General features: G+C 40.1%; 1 protein-coding gene across 1 annotated transcript in view; it reads left to right on the top strand.

The window, feature by feature from the left end:
* Nucleotides 1-1,544: 1,544 nt before the first annotated feature.
* The window catches only part of Etf1 (eukaryotic translation termination factor 1), a 28,979-nt gene continuing 8,790 nt past the window's right edge, over nucleotides 1,545-21,733 (top strand). Inside the window, exons 1-4 of the mRNA XM_026401221.2 lie at nucleotides 1,545-1,673; nucleotides 1,834-1,937; nucleotides 20,647-20,822; nucleotides 21,129-21,268. Coding sequence (XP_026257006.1) covers nucleotides 1,852-1,937; nucleotides 20,647-20,822; nucleotides 21,129-21,268 — 402 coding nt within the window. The 5' untranslated portion in view covers nucleotides 1,545-1,673; nucleotides 1,834-1,851. The remainder of the gene's footprint in view (nucleotides 1,674-1,833; nucleotides 1,938-20,646; nucleotides 20,823-21,128; nucleotides 21,269-21,733) is intronic.

Genomic DNA, 21,733 nt, shown 5'->3' with positions numbered 1-21,733 from the left:
TTTCACATCGTACTGAAGCGACCAAAAGGGTCTATAGGTTTCTACTTTTGCCCTCTCCAATCCAGGCAAGGGCTCTAAAGTCTTTTAAATAATTAGAGAAAAAAGCCAAACAGCTTAAAAGGCCACTATGTGAACCCTTCCCTGTTGCTTCCTCAAACCACACTCCCCAACCCCTGCTCCAGCACTGGTTAATTCTGTAGTTCCTCAAACGTGCTATGCGCCTCACTGACCAACTTCTATTCATCTTTTACGCCTCATTTCAGAGTTGGATCTCCCATCATCCACACTTAGAGCCTTAAGTACAATTTATCTGTACAATTAGATTATTACACCAAGATATTAGAAGACGGGCGCGGTGGCGCACACCTGTAATCCCATAGACTCGGGAGGCTGAGGCAGGAGGATTTGCGAGTTCAAAGCCAGCCTCAGCAACTTGGCGAGGCACTTAGCAACTCAGCGAGACCCTGCCTCTAAATGAAATACAAAAAAGGGCTGGGACTGTGGTCCAGTATGCACACCTGGATTCAATCCCCGGTACCCCGCCCCCGCGCCAAAAAAAAAAAAAAAACCCGAAAACGATTATAAACCCAACTAGACAGTAAATTCCAATAGGGTAGGCACTGTTACCTGTCTGATGCACTCCTGTATCCTCAGGAAAACAGAATGTAGCACACGGTCTGGGTTCAAATATTTGAATGAACCTGAGATGAGAGGGACCAAATGGCCAACTAAAAAAATTTAGCTCAAATACAAAAAAGTTCTAATATATACAGCTACCAATTTTGCTCCAGACCAAACATACATGGAATCAAGACTAGACAGCTCAGACCAAACTATATACGTGGAGTCAAAATACCGCAGGTCTCTTATCTCAGACACTCCTGCTTTCTTAAACCTCACACAGTTCCAAGTCCACAGTGAACCCATACAGAGCGACAAGGAACGTGCCTCCTTCGCCCCTGTGGATGAGGGTCCCGGACCAGGTAGTTCAGGCTCCTGATCCGGGCTCACTGGCCAGGATTCTGAACACTAGTCCTCGAAGCAGTGACGCACACAGGCCCAAACACTTCGTCAGCGAAGTCACTTAGCCCGAGACGTTCCTTTGAGCCTTCTGAAGCAACACTGGACGTGCGCGTCGAGCCCCAAGCTCCTCTCTTGTGTCGCAGAGCTTCAGGTGCCTACCCTGTTCACTCAAGAAAAAGCAAAATACGAAGACCCCCGTGCCTCGCCCTTTAAGAGCCACCCCCATTGGAGCCTGGCGAAGCTCTAAGCAAATCGTCGCGAGAGCCGCTGGCTTCCGCCCGCTTCCTACTCTCTGCATGCCTGGACGGAAGAAATGCGGTACTTCCCGCCCCCTGCTTCTACCTCACAAGGCAGTGCGGCCGCAGCTGCAACCAATCACCAGGCCCGTTGTAGGCCGCGGCACAAAGGGCCAATGGAAAGTCGCGGCGCGCGCAGAGCTTCTCTTCATCAGAACCAGCCCCCTCCCTTCCGCCCGCCGCCTTCCACTCCGCCCCTGGCGGAGGAAGTGATATCACAGGCCCCATGTGAGCGGATTGCAACACATGCAGCTGCCTGGAGAGAGGGAGCCGGTGTCCTACGTCAGAGCCGCCGCCGCCGCGGAGCCGCCGCCGGGGAGGAGCAGCCGCTGCCGCCCAGGACTGGGCCTTTAGGTGAGACAGGGGAGGGAAAGGCCAGTGACCTATCCGGCGGGCCGCGCGGGGCGGGGAGAGGAGGGCCTTTCGGGGGTAGCAAGGAAGGGGGCCGCTCTGCCCCAGCGGCGGCGCTAACTCTGTGGTCTTGGTGTCTCCGGGCCCCGCCGGGCCGCTCTAGGGAGGAGGAGGCGAGAAGATGGCGGACGACCCCAGTGCTGCCGACAGGAACGTGGAGATCTGGAAGATCAAGAAGCTCATTAAGAGCTTGGAGGCGGCCCGCGGGTGAGCGCCGCGTCCGGCCCCCCCGTGCCCTCTTGGATCCCGGACCCCTCAGGATGGCCGCCCCCGCGCCGCATGGCCGGATGAGGAGAACCCGGCACTAGCCAACTCCCGCCTTCTGGACCTCTGGGTAGTAGCCTCTGACTCAGGGGCGAGGGTCGGAGCTGTTGGCCGGAGAAGGGGTCTTTCCCCCACTTGGGGGTAAGGGGCCTGCGCTCCCTGGGCTCAGACCATGCGACCCCCCCCTCGTGATAAGCCACTACTACTTTTGTACCCCTCTCAGGCCCTTAAGACCTGCTCCTCACTCTTCAGGCTCCAGGTGCTGACACCAGACTCGACTGCTTTTGGGGAAAAGTACTTGGCTTTCCTTTCCGAACGTCCTTCCCTGGTTTCCTCCCTTCACGTTCTTCAGCCAGGCCTTATTAAAATGGCCTCCCCCTCTTGGACTTTAAGGCCCGGGTGAAGTTTGGATGGGGCGAGAAGGAGAGGTGGACAGAGACATCCTCATTCTAGCTCCTTATGATTTCTGAGGGTCTCCCACCTCTCCCAGGATGAGTTCCTTCAAGTCCTCTAATTATCCTGGAGCTTCCTGGTTTCTAGCTGTTCCAGGACCCGCCTATAAACTGAAAATGCCAACGTGTGCGGCATGGGTGGGTGGGGGCTGCTTTTGGTTGACAAACCTATATGTGTATATCCAGGAGAATTCCGGATAGTGGGACTGTTTGATATGGGCCATAATAATAGAGTTCCTGTTGACCTTCCGGTGGAACTTTTATGATATCACTGTAGAGGGTGCTTGTTGAAATTCAGAACTGAATTAAGTGAACTTCTTGTCTCCAGTTTTAAGTTTTAGTAAGAAACTGTAGGTGTATCCATTCTGAGAAGAGTTAAACTAGATTAAGATTAGCCTTTTTTTTTTCTTTTTTTTTAATAATGCTCATTTGAGGAAGGTGCCAGAGTATTCCTGTTTCCTCACTTCCTGACTTTCCCAGTCGTAGAAAGTTTTTACTTACCGGAAGTGGCCCCTAAAAGTGGAACATTACATATTCTTCAGTCTGTGCATTCTTAGATTAGCATAGTGGTTTTGTCCCAGGACTTTGGAAAGTTGATTTCAGCACAAGAATCTGGTTTTCAGCTCATGCTTGTCATTGGCATTGCATTTGCAGTGATAGGATGAATATCAGATTTGCTTATTAATTTTTATGGGAATTTGTACCACAATAGAAGAAAAAAAATAATTCCAAAAATGTAAAAGAGTAATGTAGGTCATGAGCCATTATGATGCTAAGTACTTCTTTGTCACTAGGATTTTCTGTCATGTTACTTGAAGCCTTCAGTTGTATATTGATTTTTGTAGATTGTTGTTTAAAGTATTTGTTCTGTTTGTTTGGAGGAAGGTTCACATTATATTCTCTGAAGCAGTCTAAAATATGAATTTATTACTAATCGGCCTGTTGTTGAGTGAAGTAACATTGGTAATGCTGCTTAATAAGTAACAATATTCCTTTCTATTCTTTGATGAAGAAAGCTTATTCTTAAATTTGTTCCTAAGCATGTCACCTAGCCATTTGAAAGTTATAAGCATCTCCTTTTAAAAGTTTGAAGGCTTTACCTCTTTGTTGGTAAAGTTTGAAGCATGCTAAAAAATGAAGCTATTAGGCACAGCTTTTCTTCCAAGTGATAGTTTGAACATTTTAGACATGATTAAACTGTCTAAAATAGTAGGGACTCTTCCTCTAAACAATGTGGTTAATGATCATGTCCTGTTTGCTTCTAGTCAGGCTTTGGTTGCATCTTGATTCCATGAAAACTTAAAATCTTAGCCATTTCTCATGTTGGTTAGGGAGTCAAGTTTGTTCTGTGACTCACAGGGTCCTGGTATATGTCATTTTCTCTTGGGAAACAAAAAGATTGTATTTTCAATTTTTTTGTGTGTTAAAGTCAAACTCTAGTTTTTCATAGTGTATATAGAGAAATGTTTTTCTTCTTTACCTAAAGTTAAATATTTTAGGAGTAATTGTAATGAGCTTTAAAGACAAACTGAGTCAATCCATGTGTGCTGGTGTATGCGGGGCTACCGTGTAGCTTTCAGGAGAAAATGGGTTGTGTTAAAGCATGTTTATTAGCACAAGACGGTGAAATTTAGAGGTGGGTTAACAGAATGTAAAAATGACTTCTCCAGCGGTATAGAATTCTGAACATGAGAATCAGGAATTAGTTCATTTTTAACATTTCTTTCTAAAGTATGAGTGTTATTCTGAAATTTAGATAATAAATGATTATCTTTTGATATATAACCCAAATGTAGTGTAGCTTAAAAAGAACCACCTGCAAAATGATACATTAGAACAGAATGAGGTATCTAGATAAAATAATTTATTGAGCACTTAGTATATTACACTGTTTTAAACAATACATTGTATCATTCAAAACAATAAATACTGCCACCATTTGATAGACAAGGAAACAGACTGAGAAGTTAGATAACTTGCTGTCCATAATGTCATAGAGTGATAATGTATAATAATCTAGCACTTGAACCAGTGTGCTCTACTGGATATATTTTATGTTTTCCAAAGTATGAAAGTCTGGATTTATCCAACATAATCTGAACTATAACAGACTGTGTTATGCCTGTGGAAGAACATTTATAAAGGCGCCATTTCTGAAATGGGAAACTTTGCTAACATTCTCATAGTATTATACTTAATCTGATTTTTTTTTAAGTTGGGTGGAACATACTTTATTTTGGTTTTATATAAGTATGATTGAATGTTAGTCTATATTGACAAGTAAAATAACCAGCCAGCTCTTTTGCTAAACGTAAGCCTCACTTAAAGTTGATGGTAGGTGGGCTGGGGATGTGGCTCAAGCGGTAGCGCGCTCGCCTGGCATGCGTGCGGCCCGGGTTCGATCCTCAGCACCACATACCAACAAAGATGTTGTGTCCGCCGAGAACTAAAAAATAAATATTAAAAATTCTCTCTCTCTCTCTCTCTCTCTCTCTCTCTCTCTCTCTCTTTCCTCTCTCACTCTCTCAAAAAAAAAAAAAAAGTTGATGGTAGGTTTTCCCTACTTATGATTGTTCCTGGTATATTCTTCACAGTTGGCGTATGAGGACAAATGTGTACATAGCCTGGGAATAGGGCCATGTGAATTGAACCGTCCTTGGTTTCAAATAAGGAACTAAAGCAGGTGAACATGTCACAAGAAAGTTAGGTACAGATTTCTGGTTGTTTTTTCTGGTTGTTTTTGTTTCCCCTGATGTTTTCTGAGCAAGCAAGAGGTAGCCCCAGAAATGGTGTTGGAAGCTTTATAGTTTATATAATAAAATAACCAAAGCTTCATCTAATCAATGGTCATGAGGAATGTGACAAGGAAAAATATGGTGTTAGTTTGGGTTATGTCTGTAGGTCTTAGGATATTTTTCACTTATCTTCATGAAGAAATCTTGTATATTTCAAGTATAAACTTATTGAGGCATAATTTGAATAACATGTTAAATGTGTCTTAGTACCTTCCCCAAGTTGACATTGATTCATCATCACCTAGTTGATAAAGTGAATACTTCCAAATCACTGAATTTTGGGTACTTCTTTTTTTTTTTTTTTTTTTAATTCCTCAGTATTCTTGGAGAGCTGATTTTTAACTAAAGTAATACCCTGGGGATTAGCAGTAGAATGCATGTATAGCATGCATAAGGCCCTGGGTTTGATACAATCCCCAGCACTGCCAAAAATTATAATACCCTTTAAGGGATACCTTGTAATCTTTCATATAGATAACTGAACAATTCACTGTTTGGGTTTTTGTTTATTTATTTGTTTGTTTGTTTGTGCTGGGGGTTGAACCCAGGGGTGCTAAATCACTGACCCACATTCCCAGCCCTTTTAATTTTTTGAGGCAGGATCTAGCTAAGTCCTTAGGGCCTCACTAAGTTGCTGAGATTGGTCTCAAATTGTGGAACTCCTGCCTCAGCCTCCCAAGCTGCTGGGATCAGGTTTTTAAAGAAGTTTTTGTTGTTGTTTTTGTGGTGGGGATTGATACACGCAGAGGATCAATCCTCCCACCTCAGCCTCTTTGAGTCGCTGCACCACCACACCTGGCTTAACAAAGACTTCAGCTCTTCCTTCTGTATCCTAGAATCTCTGAGATTACAAGTGAGAGGACTTTTTTATCCTTGGTTCTTGCTCTTTCCATCTTCCACCCCCATCTCTGATGGGATAAAAGACCATTGAGAGAAAACTCAACAATTAGAATGTTTAAAAGTTTCTCCAAAAAAGATGAGACTTCAGTGGCCCCAACTACCTATTTGACCTATGGCAAGTTATTCTTTCAAAGCTTTGGTTTTCACGCTTAACTATGAATAATATCTTGGATTAGGTGGTAACAGTCAATGTGATATGGGTTTAAAAGTCAAATACTACATTTATCCCATAGAGTGTTCTGCAAATGTTAATTCTCTCCTTTGTGTACACAAATACTGAGCCTTTAGAAATAGAAGCCAGGTACAGTTGCACAAGTCTGTAATCCCAGCTACTTAGGAGGCTAAGGACTGAGGATTGTAAGTTTGAGGCCTGCTCTGGCTGCTTAGTGAGACCTTGTCTTTAAAAGGACTAGAGTTAAGTGCCGCTGCATGCCTGTTCAAAGCCAGCCCTAGTAACTTAGGCCCTAAGCAACTCAATAAGACCTTGTCTTAAAATACACAAAAGGTCTGGGGGGTATGACTCAGTGATTAAGTGCCCCTGGGCACTCAACCCCTAAAAGGGGAGGGGGTCTAGGGATGTGGCCGAGTGGTAGATCACCCCTTGGTTCATTTCCCAGAACCAGAAAAAAAGTCTAAAAGAATTGTTAAGGGGTAAGGATACAAATACCACCAACAGATCTGAGCCATGAGAAAAGAGGTGATAAAGGGAAGAGGGAGATCAGAGTATATATAATGGGATGTGTTGGTGTTCCTCAGTCTTCATAAGTATCATATAGGCTTCCTGTCTCAACTTAGAACTAGTTGTAACAGCTGTAGTATTCTGGCTTGGTGTTCTGTGCATTATGGACTTAGGGAAAAATCACTCTTTGAATTTCAAGTCTTGACAAACTTCTCATTGTAATAGCAGATACACTTATCCTTCCAGGGAAGGATGGCATTCTCTGAACACACTCCTAGGTAAAGCAAGAATAACTAATTAGAATACCATTTAAAGCAGAGTACATTGTAGGTTACAAGTTTGTCCTGCCCCCTGCCTCCACCGGTTGGATCCTTTTCGGGGGGGGGGGGGGGGGTGGCGGGCGCTGTTTTTCTCCTAATTTGGGATTGAAGATATGCTCAGCATAGACCCCCTATCCTGGAAAGATATATGGTTGTAAAAAAAAAAAAAAAAAAAACTTTTGAGATTTGCAGGACTAAATGGTCTTAGGTCCTATTTGAAGAATAGGAAGGACAGAAGTTTCTTCTGAGTTCAGCCTATTCTCTAGGGATCTCAGAATAGAACCTTCTCCTGGGATACATTCTATAGCTGTCTCTCCATTTTTCAGCCTACTATCTTAGGGTAAGAAGAGATTGATTTTTCACCATGTTAGAAATTATGAATGTGAGGTTTCTCAGTTGGGCTGTGTCCTCAGCATGATGAAAATGCCTCTGAAAACAGCTTTATTTTATGCTCTTTGGCATACTTAAGACTTGATGTTTTCAGGTACCCAGCAATTGATTCTTACCATGCAAATAACTTACATGCTAGAACCATATTTATTTCATATTTCATTTGATCTTCTAATTTCTCCTTTAGAAAAAATTATCATAGTCAAAAGGTTCTTTTTCCTGCTATGTCTAGGTTTGACTTTGTAGTGCTGGGGATCAAGCCCAGGATTTTGACACAGGGCCTCACTAAGTTGCTGAGGCTGGCTTTGAACTTGGAATCCTCCTGCCTTGACCTCCCTAGGATTATAGGCGTGCTCTACCAAGCCCAGCACTATAATTGTATTCTTACTACTGACCGGTGAACCAACAGGATTCATCAAACACCTGCTCTGAGTTAGGCTAGACATTTTGAAAGAAGTGTGTAATAAAATGAGAACATGGTCAGCTACACATCCCTATAATAATGATATAGCCAGTATATGTTGAAGAGGTTTAGTATAAGCAGATGATTAGGATCTTGAATGAGGTGTTGAACATTGTAAAAAAGGAAAAGAGACTGTGTAACTACTCAGGCAAAATTTAACAATTTCCTAGGCAAGGCAAGTGTCAAAAGAATGTTACTTAGATGTTAGTATTATTGGACTGATACAGTGTCTTTGATACAGCAGTAAAGTAGAGCTATACCTGATCTGCAACTTTAAAATTGTAATTCATTCTTTTTTGGTCCTAGGGGTGTACCCAGAGCTGCCTCAGCCTTCTGAGTAACTTGGATTACAGACATGTGCCACTGTGCCTGGTACTAATGTTTCTGGTATTTTTACTGAAGAGCTTTGGTTCTGATATTTGTGGTATTTTAGGGTCTAACTCTGGTTGAGCAAGATAGACCCCCAGGAAAGATGCAGATTTAGAGATTTAGCTTGAGATGTGTTTTTGTGCTGGGAATTGAACTCTGCACTTGCCAAGTGCACATTGTACCACTAAGCTACACCCACAGCCCTGAGATACATTTTTTTTTATTTATTTATTTAGTTAGTTAGTTAGTTTTTGGCAGACACAACATCTTTGTATGTGGTGCTGAGGATCAAACCCGGGCCGCACGCATGCCAGGCAAGCGTGCTACCTCTTGAGCCACATCCCCAGCCCCCTGAGATTATTTTAATCAAGTAATAAAACTACTTTTCCAAAGATAAGTAAATGAGCCAAGTGTGGTGTACATGCCTATAATCCCAGTGGCATGGAGGCTGAAGCAGGAGGATTGCAGGTTCAAAGCTAGCATCTGCAACAGCAAAGCGCTAAGCAACTCAGACTGTTTCAAAATCTAAAAAGGCCTGGGGATGTAGCTCAGTGGTTAAGCACCCCTGGGTTCGATCCCTAAGGGTGGGGGGGATAAATAAATGAGTAGCATACATTTTTGACTCCTTATAACAGATGTATGAGGGAAGATATTGCTGTTTCATGGTTGGAGAATATGAAGTATAGAAAGAGTAGGTAGCTGCCTAGTATCACAGCCTAGTAAGAGGCAGTGTCATATTCTATTCCCGGTTTTTTCCAGTTTCAAAGCCTGTGCTTCTACTCCCTATTGCTCTTTGTCAGATATTTCTTTTGCTGAATGGAAACATCCTCCCATTCTCTTTTGAAAGGAGGACTTTTGTCTAAGGAGATTTATAATATTCTAGAGGGAGCAGGTGTGCTGAGATTCAGGAACAAGATAAAAGGAAAACAGGCATGCCATTTGTACATCTTCCTTAGAAAGAACTTGGGTACCAAACATGTTTACTCTTAATGAGCATTGGTGATGAGGGAAATAACTTGAGGCTGCACTGGATGTTCATTTGTATATTTTTTTTTCTTTTAATATTTATTTTTTAGTTATCGGCGGACACAACATCTTTGTTTTGTATGTGGTGCTGAGGATTAAACCCGGGTCGCACGCATGCCAGGCGAGCATGCTACCGCTTGAGCCACATCCCCAGCCCCATCGTTTATATATTAAAAAGGTGATTAATGAGAAGGCTGTGACTTTGGGTTTATTTGAAAAGTACTTCGGTAGTGGTCCAGAAAAATACTTTATGGGCTGGGGTCGTGGCTCAGTGGTTGAGCACTTGCCTTTGGTACTGAGGCACTGGGTTTGATCCTCAGCACCACATAAATAAATAAAACAAAGATATAGGGTCCATCTACAACTAAAAAAAAAAATGTTTAAAAAAAATATGACTCTATCATAGGGTCCAATGTAGAACTCTGGTAGTAAGTCCCTAATGTTGTTGGTGATTGTTGTTTCCTGGCTTTGCACTGTTGTGAGAAAACTAAAGGAAGTTTTCAGCTTCTGCTGCTCCCTGGTGGAATATTCTACTAGTTTACTTTTATGAAGTTCTTTTAGTAAATGCCTATAACTATAGAAAAAGTAATACTCTACCAGATGTTACATTTTTATTTTAGATGACTGAGTAATTTTTGTGCTTTTGAGGGTAAAACACTAAAATGGTATTTGCAGACTTTCTGCTGAAATACTGGGAAATTTGAGCTATTCTGTACCTGAGACAGAAGGCTGCTTTAATGTTTCAGTAAGTTCAAATCTTGATATTTCTCCCATCTGGCGGTAGTATCTGGTCAATTTACAAACCAATTTCAGATAACTGGAAAGGAAACAGAATACTCCTTCTACATGCTATTTTAACCAAGTTGTTTTTATAAAAGGCAGCCCCATCTACCTCCTGACCTTCCTCATTGATGATTGCAGAATAGGGGTGGGGTGGCATTATAGTGAGAATTCGCAAAATAAAAAAACACTGTTAGAAGTGATGGTTTGAGCTTTTTAATGAAGCGAATCTGGGGACAGTGAGTTATTTTTAAGGCACGTGTGTGTTCCTTTGCAAGGAATAGAGGCGGGGGTTGTTTTTTATGACCCGTTCTCACTATGTTGCTTGAGTTTGCCTTGAACTTGCAGTCCTCCTATCTCAGCTTCTGGAAGAGCTGGGATTATAGGAATGCACCACCATGGAGTGGCAGACTTTTAATTGATGTTTTATTTGGTAGTTTAGACTAAATTTCTGGGGTCTGCTTTATAAAACAGTATATAGAGAGCTGGGGATGTAGCTTAATGGTAGCGTGCTTGCCTAGCACGTGTAAGGCACTGGGTTTGATCCTTAGCACCACATAAAAATAAATAAAATAAAGGTATTGTGTCCATCTACAAATAAAAATACCTAAAAAGAAAAAAGTTTATAGAGAAGACCCTAGTTTTGTTAGGAATTTTTTATTCCTCAAATGTTTAAGCACCATTATGTCCTAAAATTTCTGCTGTCAAGAAGCTTATGTAGATACAGTATGATCGGTGTTTCTTCTGGTTTTTTTTTTTGTTGTTGTTGTTGTTTGTTTGTTTGTTTTTGTTATTGTTGTTTATACAGGGAGTTGAACCCAAAGGCTCTCAACCTCTGAGCCATATCCCCAGTATTTGATATTTTTTTTAATTTTTGAGACAGGGTCTCACTAGGTTGCTTAGGACCTCATTAAATTGCAGAAGCTGGCCTGCCTCAGCCTCCCATTTTGCTGGGATTACAGGCATGGATTGCTGTGCCTGATGCAATGTATTTTTTCATTCTTTGATACTTGATGGAAAAGAAAACAGATATGAGGTTTCTTTGAAGTGACTGATGCACAAATAGAAGTTAACAGGACCTTGGTTATATCAAAATACTGAGCTCAAGCCACAAATGTAGAATAAGGACACTGAAAATTTTATAGCTATTTTAAAGGAAAGGAATCTCTTGTTCTCCCATCCCATAAAGGTAGCTACTATCTACAACAAAGTCAACTCTTACCTCTTTCTTTGGGCTTACCCAAATTCAGATAAGACTTCAGTAACACCTGACATTACTCTCCTCCCTCCCATTTCTAGTTGTGCAGTAATATTTCTTTTTTTACTTTTACTGTTACCATGCTGGGTGAGGTAGGTAAAGAGTTAGAGCTTCATCATTGTCATTTAGTGATCTTCTGGTATCTGCTTGCTATTCAAGATATAGAATTGACAAACACACACATATTTGTGATGGGGTATTGGGGATTTAACCCATGGGTACTTTACCACTGAGCAATAACCCAGTCCTTTTTATTTTTAGACAGGGTCTCACTGAGTTGCTGAGGCTAGCCTTGAATTTGTGATCCTCCTGCCTCAGCCTCCCAAGTTGTTAGGGTTTCAGGTATGCATGCACCACTGCACCAAACCTTGTTTTTCTTTTTTGCATTGTTGATGATTAAACTCAAGACCTCATACATTCCAGGCAAGCACTCTGCTACTAAGCTCCACCCTGCCTTTTTTAATTTTTTTGTTTTGAGAACAGGGTCTTGCTAAGTTATTTAGAGGTTGCCTTCAGAGCTGGGATTGCAGGTATGCACAACCATGCCTGACCTTCCTGACCTTGTGAAATAAGTAGATACAGAGACCCACAGAGATTTATATGATTTGCTTTAGGTCACAGAATAACAATAGGAGTACTGGGGCTGTAGCTCAGTGGTGGATCACCTCCTTCGCACACATGTGAGGCACTGGGTTTGGTCCTCAGCACCACATAAAAATAAATAAATATATTGTGTCATCTACAACTAAAAATAACAATAGGACGTGAGCCTGAATATTCATGATTCTAAAACCTGTATTTCTGCTAGTCTGTTCCCATATTTAACCTATATCTTGATTGTCTTGGTTTAAAAGTTTAAACTTAGTTTTGCACAATTTGGAGAAGAGGTAAAAAGATAGAAAACCTACAGTGAATCAAATAAGGATGACTTGAAAATGGAGTAGAAGTTGGAGGGGGATTGATTGATTTTTGTTTTGAGTTGAGCTTTGTGGGACAGGAGTAAATGTGAGTTTGGAAGAGGGAATGGTGAAAACCTTGTTCATCCATATCCTAGGCACAACCAAATTATTGAACATTGGAATGAAAGCTTCTTAAGGTGCCTCTACTCTAATTTTTAATTTGGGATTTGGGTAAGGAGTCTGAAATGTTCCTGGTCCCTAACCTGAGAGTAATTCTGTTATTTAGATTTGATGAATTGGTTGGTATGATATTTGGTGGGGCATGGGTGTTCTGGCTGGTAAAAGTCAAGCATCTCTCAGCTATTATTCGGTGTGACTATGTTATATAGAGAGGTTATCTTACTTTGTGCTGCTATAACAGAATACTACAGACTGGTTAAATTATAAAGAAGAAAAACTTGTTTCCCCTAGTTCTGGAATCTGAGAAGTCCCAAATCAAAGTACTGTCAAGTTTGGTTGTCTAGGAAGGGTCCTCCAAGGTGGTGCCTTGAGTGCTTGGCATCCGTGGGGACAGAGTTTCCCAACACATGGATTTTGGAGCACATATTCAATCCATAGCACAGGGTAAGTGCAGTAGGTAAGTTCTTTGAGTTCCTCTTAAAGTGAGTATAGTGCTCCTGGAGGCTCTTTGCCTTTGGCAGATTATCCAGTACTAGGAGGTACAGAAAAAAAGCCATCTTTTTTTAATACGAGGAATTGAACCAAGAGGCCCTTAACCACTGAGCCAGATCCGCAGCCTGAAATTTTTTATTTTGAGACAAGATCTTTCCAAGTTGCTTGCAGCCTTTCTGCCTCAGCCTCCTGGGTTGCTGGGATTACAGGTGTGTGCTACTGCACTCAGTGGAACAGTAATTCTTGATCCTAGTTCTTCATTGGAAAATTAAGACTCTTTTTTTTTTTTAAATACTTTTATTTATTCTGTTTATATGTGGTGCTGAGAATGGAACCCATGTGCTAGGCAAGCACTCTACCACTGAGACTCTTATCCACAATTACCACCCCACTCAAATTTTACCTTTTTTATTATTGATTTTGTTTTGTGTATGTGGTGCGGGGGATCAGCTCCATGCATACTAGACAAGTACTTTACTTCTGTGCTGCATCCCTAGCCACACTTTGCTTTTTAAGAAAGCTGTTCATAGATTCTGGGGTTCTGGTACAAACTGGTCAGTGTTTAAGTTTGTAGGAATCACATTTTTCTTTTTCACTTACCTTTCTAAAGTGTTCTTGAGAATCAGTAAGATGATGGGTATTCATCAGATTTTTGCAGGTAAAAAGGTAATTAGATTTTGTTTGCCTGTTGCTCTTTTGTCTATATATCTCAGTCCAGAGACTGAGACCCTGAGAGGCCTAAAGTTACTCAAACACCTCCCTGCATCCAGTGTGACCCAGGATTTGCTCAGATTGCTTTGAATTTTCTTCCTTAGAGATCTTTTGATCCTGGCAGTTAAGTTACCATCAAAATGTTTTCCCTGTCCACAGTGCTCAGGGTCCATGAATCCTTGGATGAGTGATTGGTGGTACTACCCTATCCTCCTATCTTGGGAAGAGAAACTTTTCCTTATCAACATCCTCTTCTTGAGAGTGCAGCTATTTAAATCTTTTTTTCCTTCCTGAATTTTGTTTCAGGTTTTGGTTTTTTGTTTTAATCTATTTTGCCTAGTTGTGATTACTTTCTGTATTTATTTTCAAATACTTCTTCCTGTTTTCCACTATTTGATTTTTTTAGAAATTAATCCTCTGGATGTAGCATTGATGAAAATTTCTTTGATAAGGGTACCCCTAAACCAATGAGAAAAAGAAGGAATCTGAGAGCAGGGGCCCCTGGGAGCTTTGTGTGACATTTCGTTATATGTTGTGTCATGTTTCGTAAGAGGTTTTACTACCTGCATGTGAGTCATTGCTGTACCCCATGATTCACTGACTTCTTGGTGAGAGTCTTTGGATTTTGGAAAAGAAAAATAATGACAGCAAAAATGGAGGAAAATTTAAGGTTGTAGTTTGCCTTTGTAGCAAGCAGCTCTGTAGAGCTTTATGTATTTCTCCTCTGAGAGGTATTGGCTCTACTGGACATATTAAGCTTCCTTGACTTTATTTTGTGTTTACACAAACTGGTCTAACAACTTTGATTGGTTTGCCTGAGGGATAAAAGCATGTTTATCTTGTTTGAAAATTTTCTAATCTTCTTGTATTAAAACAAAAACATAAACAGTAGATGTTATTAAAATAGCCTTTAAATTTTAAAAAAAAGCCATATATTTAGTAATCTGCATTTCTCCTCCCAGTCAATAATAAAGGTGAATTCAGAAACTTTAAGGTTTTCAACACAGAGAGTAGGGAGAGGCATGCAGAGAAAGTAATGAAAGGTAGTTTTGTGCCTAAAATTCAAAATTCTGAGAGTCCAAGACTTTAGCAACTTGGTCAAAACCTACCAAACAAAAAAGTTCTTATTAGTTACATTTCTGAATCCATTTTAAAAATAGAATCTATAACAAGATCATGTCCTTAGGTGTATTCACTACTTTGTCCTCTCTGAAATGTTAATTGGATGCGAGTATATGGCCTCCCAACTGTATTATATAGTAAAGTTGCTTAATGGATGTTTATCTTCTTAACCTATCTGCAGTAGGAAGTAAATAGCTGCTTATCTTTTTTCTTTTTTTTAAGTTGATAGAACCCAGTGCCTCACACTAGCCAGGCAAGTGCACTACCACTGAGCCCCAGCCCTAATAGCTGCTTATTATCTAAGATCTTTGCTGTGCATTCCATATCATTATCTTGCTTTAAGGATTGCCTTTAGGCATTTTTGGGTTCACTCAGTTAATTTGTCCCAACCTTCTCTTTAGCCTGAAAGTTTCCAATCCTTTGCAGTTCGGTGCCTGTTCTCACCTCAACCTTAGCCTTCATCCCTGCCATTCTGAGAGCCCCTTCTCATTCCATTCTTTATTGATTGCCTCTTTGCCAGTTCCATCTCTTAGGAAACTACTTTGTAAATCAGAGAACATTTGCTTTAAAAAAAAAAAACTGAGTCCTTAAGAAAGAATTCCCTTGGTCCCTACAGTTTCCAAGAGCCCCTAGGGTGGTAATGTATACCCCCTTTAGAATCTTTTATCAGAAAACAATCACAAGCCAGTAAAAGCTGGTATTAAAACTTTTTTTATCTTCATTTTGCCATCTTGTATATTTTCATGTTCTTGTGTGTATAAGTTGACATAGAAAATACGTGGCACTTGCAGTCTAGACTGGTTTGGTTGTTGTTGCTGTTGTTTAGGTGTTGGGGATTGAACCTAAGCTTCACTCATGCCAAGCATACACTCTAACACTGAGCTACTTACTCCTCCAGCTCCCAGACCAGACTTTTTTGGTACTGGGAATTGAACCAGGGGTACTTTAGCACTGAACTACATCCCTTTTTATTATTTTGAGATAGGGCTTCTCTCAGTTTCTGAGGCTAGCTTTAAACTTGATCCTCCTGCCTCAGCCTCCCAAGTCACTGGGATTACATCACCCTACCCAGTGATGTCATGGTCCCCAGACCATTTTTTTTTTGTTTGTTTGTTTGTTTGTTTGTTTTTGTTTTCAGTACCATAGATTGAACTCAGGGGCACTCAACCACTGAGTCAGATCCCCAGCCCTATTTTGTATTTTATTTAGAAACAGTGTCTCACTTCATTGCTTCGCACCTTGATTTTGCTGAGGCTGGCTTTGAACTCGAGATCTCCCCAAACCACTGGGATTACAGGAATGCACCACTGTGCCTGTCTCCGAATCATTTTTTTAGGTTAAATTTGCTTATTCAATATTTCCAGCCTCTCAGCAAATTCCTTTTCTACTCCTTAGTCTACAGAGTTTTACATAAAACTACAGAAAGGTATTTTTGGCAATTTGGTTTAGAAGCATACCAAGTGTGGTGATAGCTGAAGCTGTTTATCATAAATTTCCTTGATTCCCTGGTTTGGCTGGAATACTTGCTCCCATATCCAAGGGGTGGCAGCAAAGTACACACAATACTCTCCACATTTATTGGCTTTTATCCAATTCGTAGTTTATTGGGAAAATTTTCATAAAGTTTATTATAAACAAGCCTTCTTGGTTTTAAGCAGACACTGCTGGTTTTGGAGATGTTGCTTGAACTCACAATCTGGGAGTAACCATTTTTGATAGTGAAAAGGATTTGATAAGCAAATTGCCTGCTTGTAAATAAAACTCTGTCTAGAGGACTTGTAGAATTTACTGCTAGGAAAAAACATCCTGGGCAAGGTCTTCTGGAAATGCAATCCCTTTTGAGGGAAGAAGGGTAATTTGGGATGGAACTCTGGGGCACTGAGCCACATCCCCAGCCCTATTTTTTATTTTATTTAGAAACATAGGGTCTTACTGAGTTGCTTAGTACCTTTCTTTTGCTGAGTGTGACCTTGAACTTGCAATCTTTCTGCCTCAGCCTCCCAAATTGCTGGGATTACAGGTGTAGCCACTATGCCCAGCTACAGTAATAAAGTTAAATAAGGGAGCCTGCCATGGCATGGCTGCTTCAGAGGCCAAGGCAGGAGAATCATAAATTCAAGGTCAGCTTGTGCAATTTAGCAAGACCACTCTACTCAGTGGTAGAGTACCTGGGTTCAGTCCACAGAACTGTTTAAAAAAGGAGAGCCAGGCGTGGTGGTGCACACCCATAATCCCAGCAGTTTGGAAGGCTGAGATTGATGATTGTAAATTCAAATTCAGCCTCAGTAATTTAACTAGGCCCTAAGTAACTCAATGAGACCCTATCTCAAAAGGGATGGAGGGGTGCAGCTCAAGGGATGTGGTTGAGTGCCTCTAGGTTCAATTCCCAGTAACAAAAAAAAGTTTGCTTTTTGTTTTTATTCCCCTTACCCCTCACCTCTTCTCTTTTTATTTATTATTTTTTTAATATTTATTTTTTAGTTGTAGTTGGACACAACACCCTTGTTTTATTTATTTATTTTTATGTGGTGCTGAGGATCAAACCCAGGACCTCACATGCGCTAGTCGTGCTCTACCACTGAGCCACAACCCCAGCCCTCTCTTCTTAGTCACTTTCCATGTAAGCTCATTTGACTTGATGGTCTTAACTTTGTAAATTTTTTCTTGCCAGCTTCCACTGGATTCTAGATATGTGAAATTCTCTCAAGACTGGCATATTAGGCTACTGTGAAAATACACAAGCTCAGTAATTAGTGATAAAGCTTAAACATTCTGGCAGTCTTCCCAATTTAATGTATCTTGATTTGACCCCACCAATTCCCCCATGAGACTAATAATTATATAAGTATGAAACTCGCTATAGTCTTTAAGGACCTGATCTATAAGGATCTCAAGAAGTAACTTTCTTATAGACTCACACTCAAGTATCACAGTTTGTAAAATGATGTCACAATTTTTTAAAATATTTATATTTTTAGTTGTAGTTGGACATAATACCTTTGTTTTATTTATTTATTTTTATGTGGTGCTGAGGACGAACCCAGGGCCTCACACAAGCTAGGCCCTGAGGGCTGCTCTACCACTGAGCCACAACACAGCCCCAGCCCATATTGTCACTTTTTTTTTTTTTTTTTTTAGTTCTCGGCGGACACAACATCTTTGTTGGTATGTGGTGCTGAGGATCGAACCCGGGCCGCACGCATGCCAGGCGAGCGCGCTACCACTTGAGCCACATCCCCAGCCCCAACATTTTTTAACATGCTTTGGTTCATATCAGATCAGACTTGACTCCTTGAAAGTGTAAATCCTCTCAGTTTATACTAATAGCTATTGTGATAAATAAAGTTAGCCTCTTTTTCTGGTCAGGGCAGCTTTGGGAATTAATTTTCAGTGTAATATAGTTTTCTTTATATACAGCGTTGGTAATTTAATGAGCACATTCTCAGGAAAACACACTTTGAGGGGCTGGGATTGTGGCTCAGGTAGAGCGCTCGCCTAGCATGCGTGAGGCATTGGGTTCAATCCTCAGCACCACATAAATATAAAATAAAGACATTGTGTCCACCCATAACTAAAATATAAATATTTTAAAAAACTGACTTTTTTAGACTAAGCTGTAAAGTTAAAAGACTTTTTTTCTAAAAAAAAAAAAAGCAATATCTTATGTACTGTTGTTTTTCCATAGTTTTTTTGTTTTGTTTTTAGTTGGACACAATACTTTTGTTTACTTATTTTTATGTGGTACTGAGGATCAAACCCAAGCACACCACCACTGAGCCACATCCCCAGCCTTTAAATAATCTTTAGTTGTCAATGGGCCTTTTTTTTTTTTTTTTTTTTTTTTTAAGAGAGAGTGAGGAGTGAGAAGAGAGAGGGAGAATTTTTTTAATATTTATTTTTTAGTTATCGGCGGACACAACATCTTTGTTTTGTATGTGGTGCTGGGGATCGAACCCAGGCCGCACGCATGCCAGGCCAGCGCGCTACCACTTGAGCCACATCCTCAGCCCTCAATGGGCCTTTACTTTATTTATTTATATGTAGTGCTGAGAATGGAACCCAGTGCCTCACACATGGTAGGCAAGCACTCTACCACTGAGCCACCAACCCATCCCCCCCCATATATATATTCTTTAATGGTAATTTTATTAAGATTTCATTTACATGCCATAAAACTTATCCCCTTTAAAATTCTCAGTACACTAATCTTTCAGATTAATTTTAAAATATTTCCATCAACCTGGAAATACACCACATACACATATCCTTTAACAATCACACCCTGTTCCTTCCTCTCCCCATCCCTGGCAACCACTAATCTACTTTCTGTATCTAGATTGCCTATTCTGGACATTACATATTTAAATAGAACTGTACAATATGTGATCTTTTGTGACTGGTTTTACTTATTATAATGTAAATAAAATCATATTGGGTTTTTTTGCTGCTGAATAACAATCCATTATAATTTTTTTATTTTTTATAGTTGCAGATGGACAGAATGCCTTTATTTTGTTAATTTTTTATGTGGTGCTAGGCAAGCGCTTTGCCACTGAGCCCCAGCCCCAACCTATAATCCATTGTATTTTATACCACATTTTGTTTATCCATTCATTCTTCAGATTTGTGGGTTTCTACTTTTTTACTGTTAAGAGTAATGCCTCAGGGCTGGGGATATAGCTCAGTTGGTAAGAGTGCTTGCCTCGCATGCACAATGCTCTGGGTTCAATCCCCAGCACCAAAAAAAAAAAGAGTAATGCCTCAGTGATCTTTCAAACACAAACTTTTGTGTCACATATGTTTTCTTTTCTCTTAGTTGTTATCTATGTTTAAACTCTTTTTTTTTTTTCTTCAAAACTCATTTTTAAAAAAATATTTATTTTTTAAGTTTAGATAGACACAACACAATGCCTTTATTTTTATGTGTATGGTGCTGAGGATTGAACCTGGGTCCCACCCATGCTAGGCAAGCGCTCTACTGCTGAGCCACTATGTTTAAACTCTTAAAGAACTGCCAGACTGTTTTCCAAAAGGATCATACTAGTTTATATCATTTATATCTGTGATAAGGGTTTTAGTTTCTCCATTAACCAGTATCTATTTTTAGCAGCAGGGATTGAACCCGGGGGCACTTAACCTCTGAGCCACATCCCCAGCCCTCTTGTTGTTGTTGTTGTTGTTTGTTTTGATCATACACGGGTTAAGAGTAATGCCTCAGGGCTGGGGATATAGCTCAGATGGTAGAGTGCTTTCTTCACATGCACAAGGCTCTGGGTTCAATGGTTTGCAAATATTTTCTCCCATTTCATAGTTTTGTCTTCACTTTCTTTCTTTTGGTCTCATAATTTGGATAGTTGTGTAAATTCTAGTGCTGTCATCAAAGCACTTAGGGTGCTAAGTCATTGTTTAAAAATGTTCAAGGCAAGCTTGGAATTTAAAGGATAATAATAAATGGAATTTTGTCTAGACTTGGGAAAGACTTATTGTACTGTCCTGGCATAGTGTCTCCCACTGAAAAGCCCCAGATTCTAAGTCTCTGCCATGCAAAGGCCTACTTATAGCTTCTTTCTTCATCTTCGGGGAAATAAGTTGTTTGCCAAGCTTCCCCTTCAAATGCCTTCCTCACATGGCTAATCTTACTCAGTATGCATTCAAATAATTAAACACTTTCAGTGTGAGCCAGTATATTACTAGTATAGTCCTTGTCACATTGAGAATAACATTTCTATTATTACTTAAGGGCAGCTCACCCTAACTTGTGTAAATTCTGCTTTAGTGGTCTTTGAACCTCTAATGAGTTATTCTTTCTTTCACAGCAATGGCACCAGCATGATATCATTGATCATTCCTCCCAAAGACCAGATTTCACGAGTGGCAAAAATGTTAGCAGATGAGTTTGGAACTGCATCTAACATTAAGTCACGAGTAAACCGCCTTTCAGTCCTGGGAGCCATTACATCTGTACAACAAAGACTCAAACTTTATAACAAAGGTAATCTGGAACTGGATCATTTTGTTCTCTGCTTTATCTTAGTTGCATCTTCCACTCGGATTCTGACATGGTGATTTATTCACTAAGGTTTCCTGCAGCCAGCGATCAACAGTGTCTCCAAAGCATTGCTGTTTAACTTTTTATTTATAGAAAGTTAACTTTACTTGAAGGAATAAATTCTACTGAAATACCTCAGGAGAATTTTTAAATTTAGGAGAGAATTCTGAGAGATTTAAGGATATTTCTGCTTTATTTAAATTTTTGACTGGGAACATTTAAAGTAGAGAAATTGTTTGTTATTTGCAGTACCTCCAAATGGTCTGGTTGTTTACTGTGGAACAATTGTAACAGAAGAAGGAAAGGAAAAGAAAGTCAACATTGATTTTGAACCTTTCAAACCAATTAATACGTCATTGTATTTGTGTGACAACAAATTCCACACAGAGGTAAGAGTTTGAACACTTGGGTTGTTTCCACTGTTTGCCCTTTATAAGTAATGTTACTATGACCATTCATGTACTGGTTTTTGTGTGACCATGTTCTCATTTTACTTCATTCTATATCTAAGAATGGAACTGCTGGGTCATATAGTAACTGTATCAAACCTTTTTTTTTTTTTTTTTTTTTTTGAAAAGTTGTTAGTTTTCCAAACCATGATGGGAAATAATGGTACATTTTACACAGCTTGCTATTTTTAAAAAATAAAGTAACTTACATTTATTATGACACTAGTCATTCTTCATGTTCAAAGAATGTGCTAACCTGGAGAACTAATTAGAGATAAAGAAATAATTGGCTGGTTAATCTTTCTCTCCTATTTACAGTGATAACTTGCCTATGTTCTCTATATGCTCAATTTTCAGCTGGCAAGTTATAATTTTTAATAATGGAAGTTTTTATGTTGTTTGTTT

This window comes from Urocitellus parryii, chromosome 1, assembly GCF_045843805.1.
Source record: "Urocitellus parryii isolate mUroPar1 chromosome 1, mUroPar1.hap1, whole genome shotgun sequence".
NCBI classification, from domain to species: Eukaryota; Metazoa; Chordata; class Mammalia; order Rodentia; family Sciuridae; genus Urocitellus; species Urocitellus parryii.
This window is presented reverse-complemented; position numbering and strand designations above follow the sequence as displayed.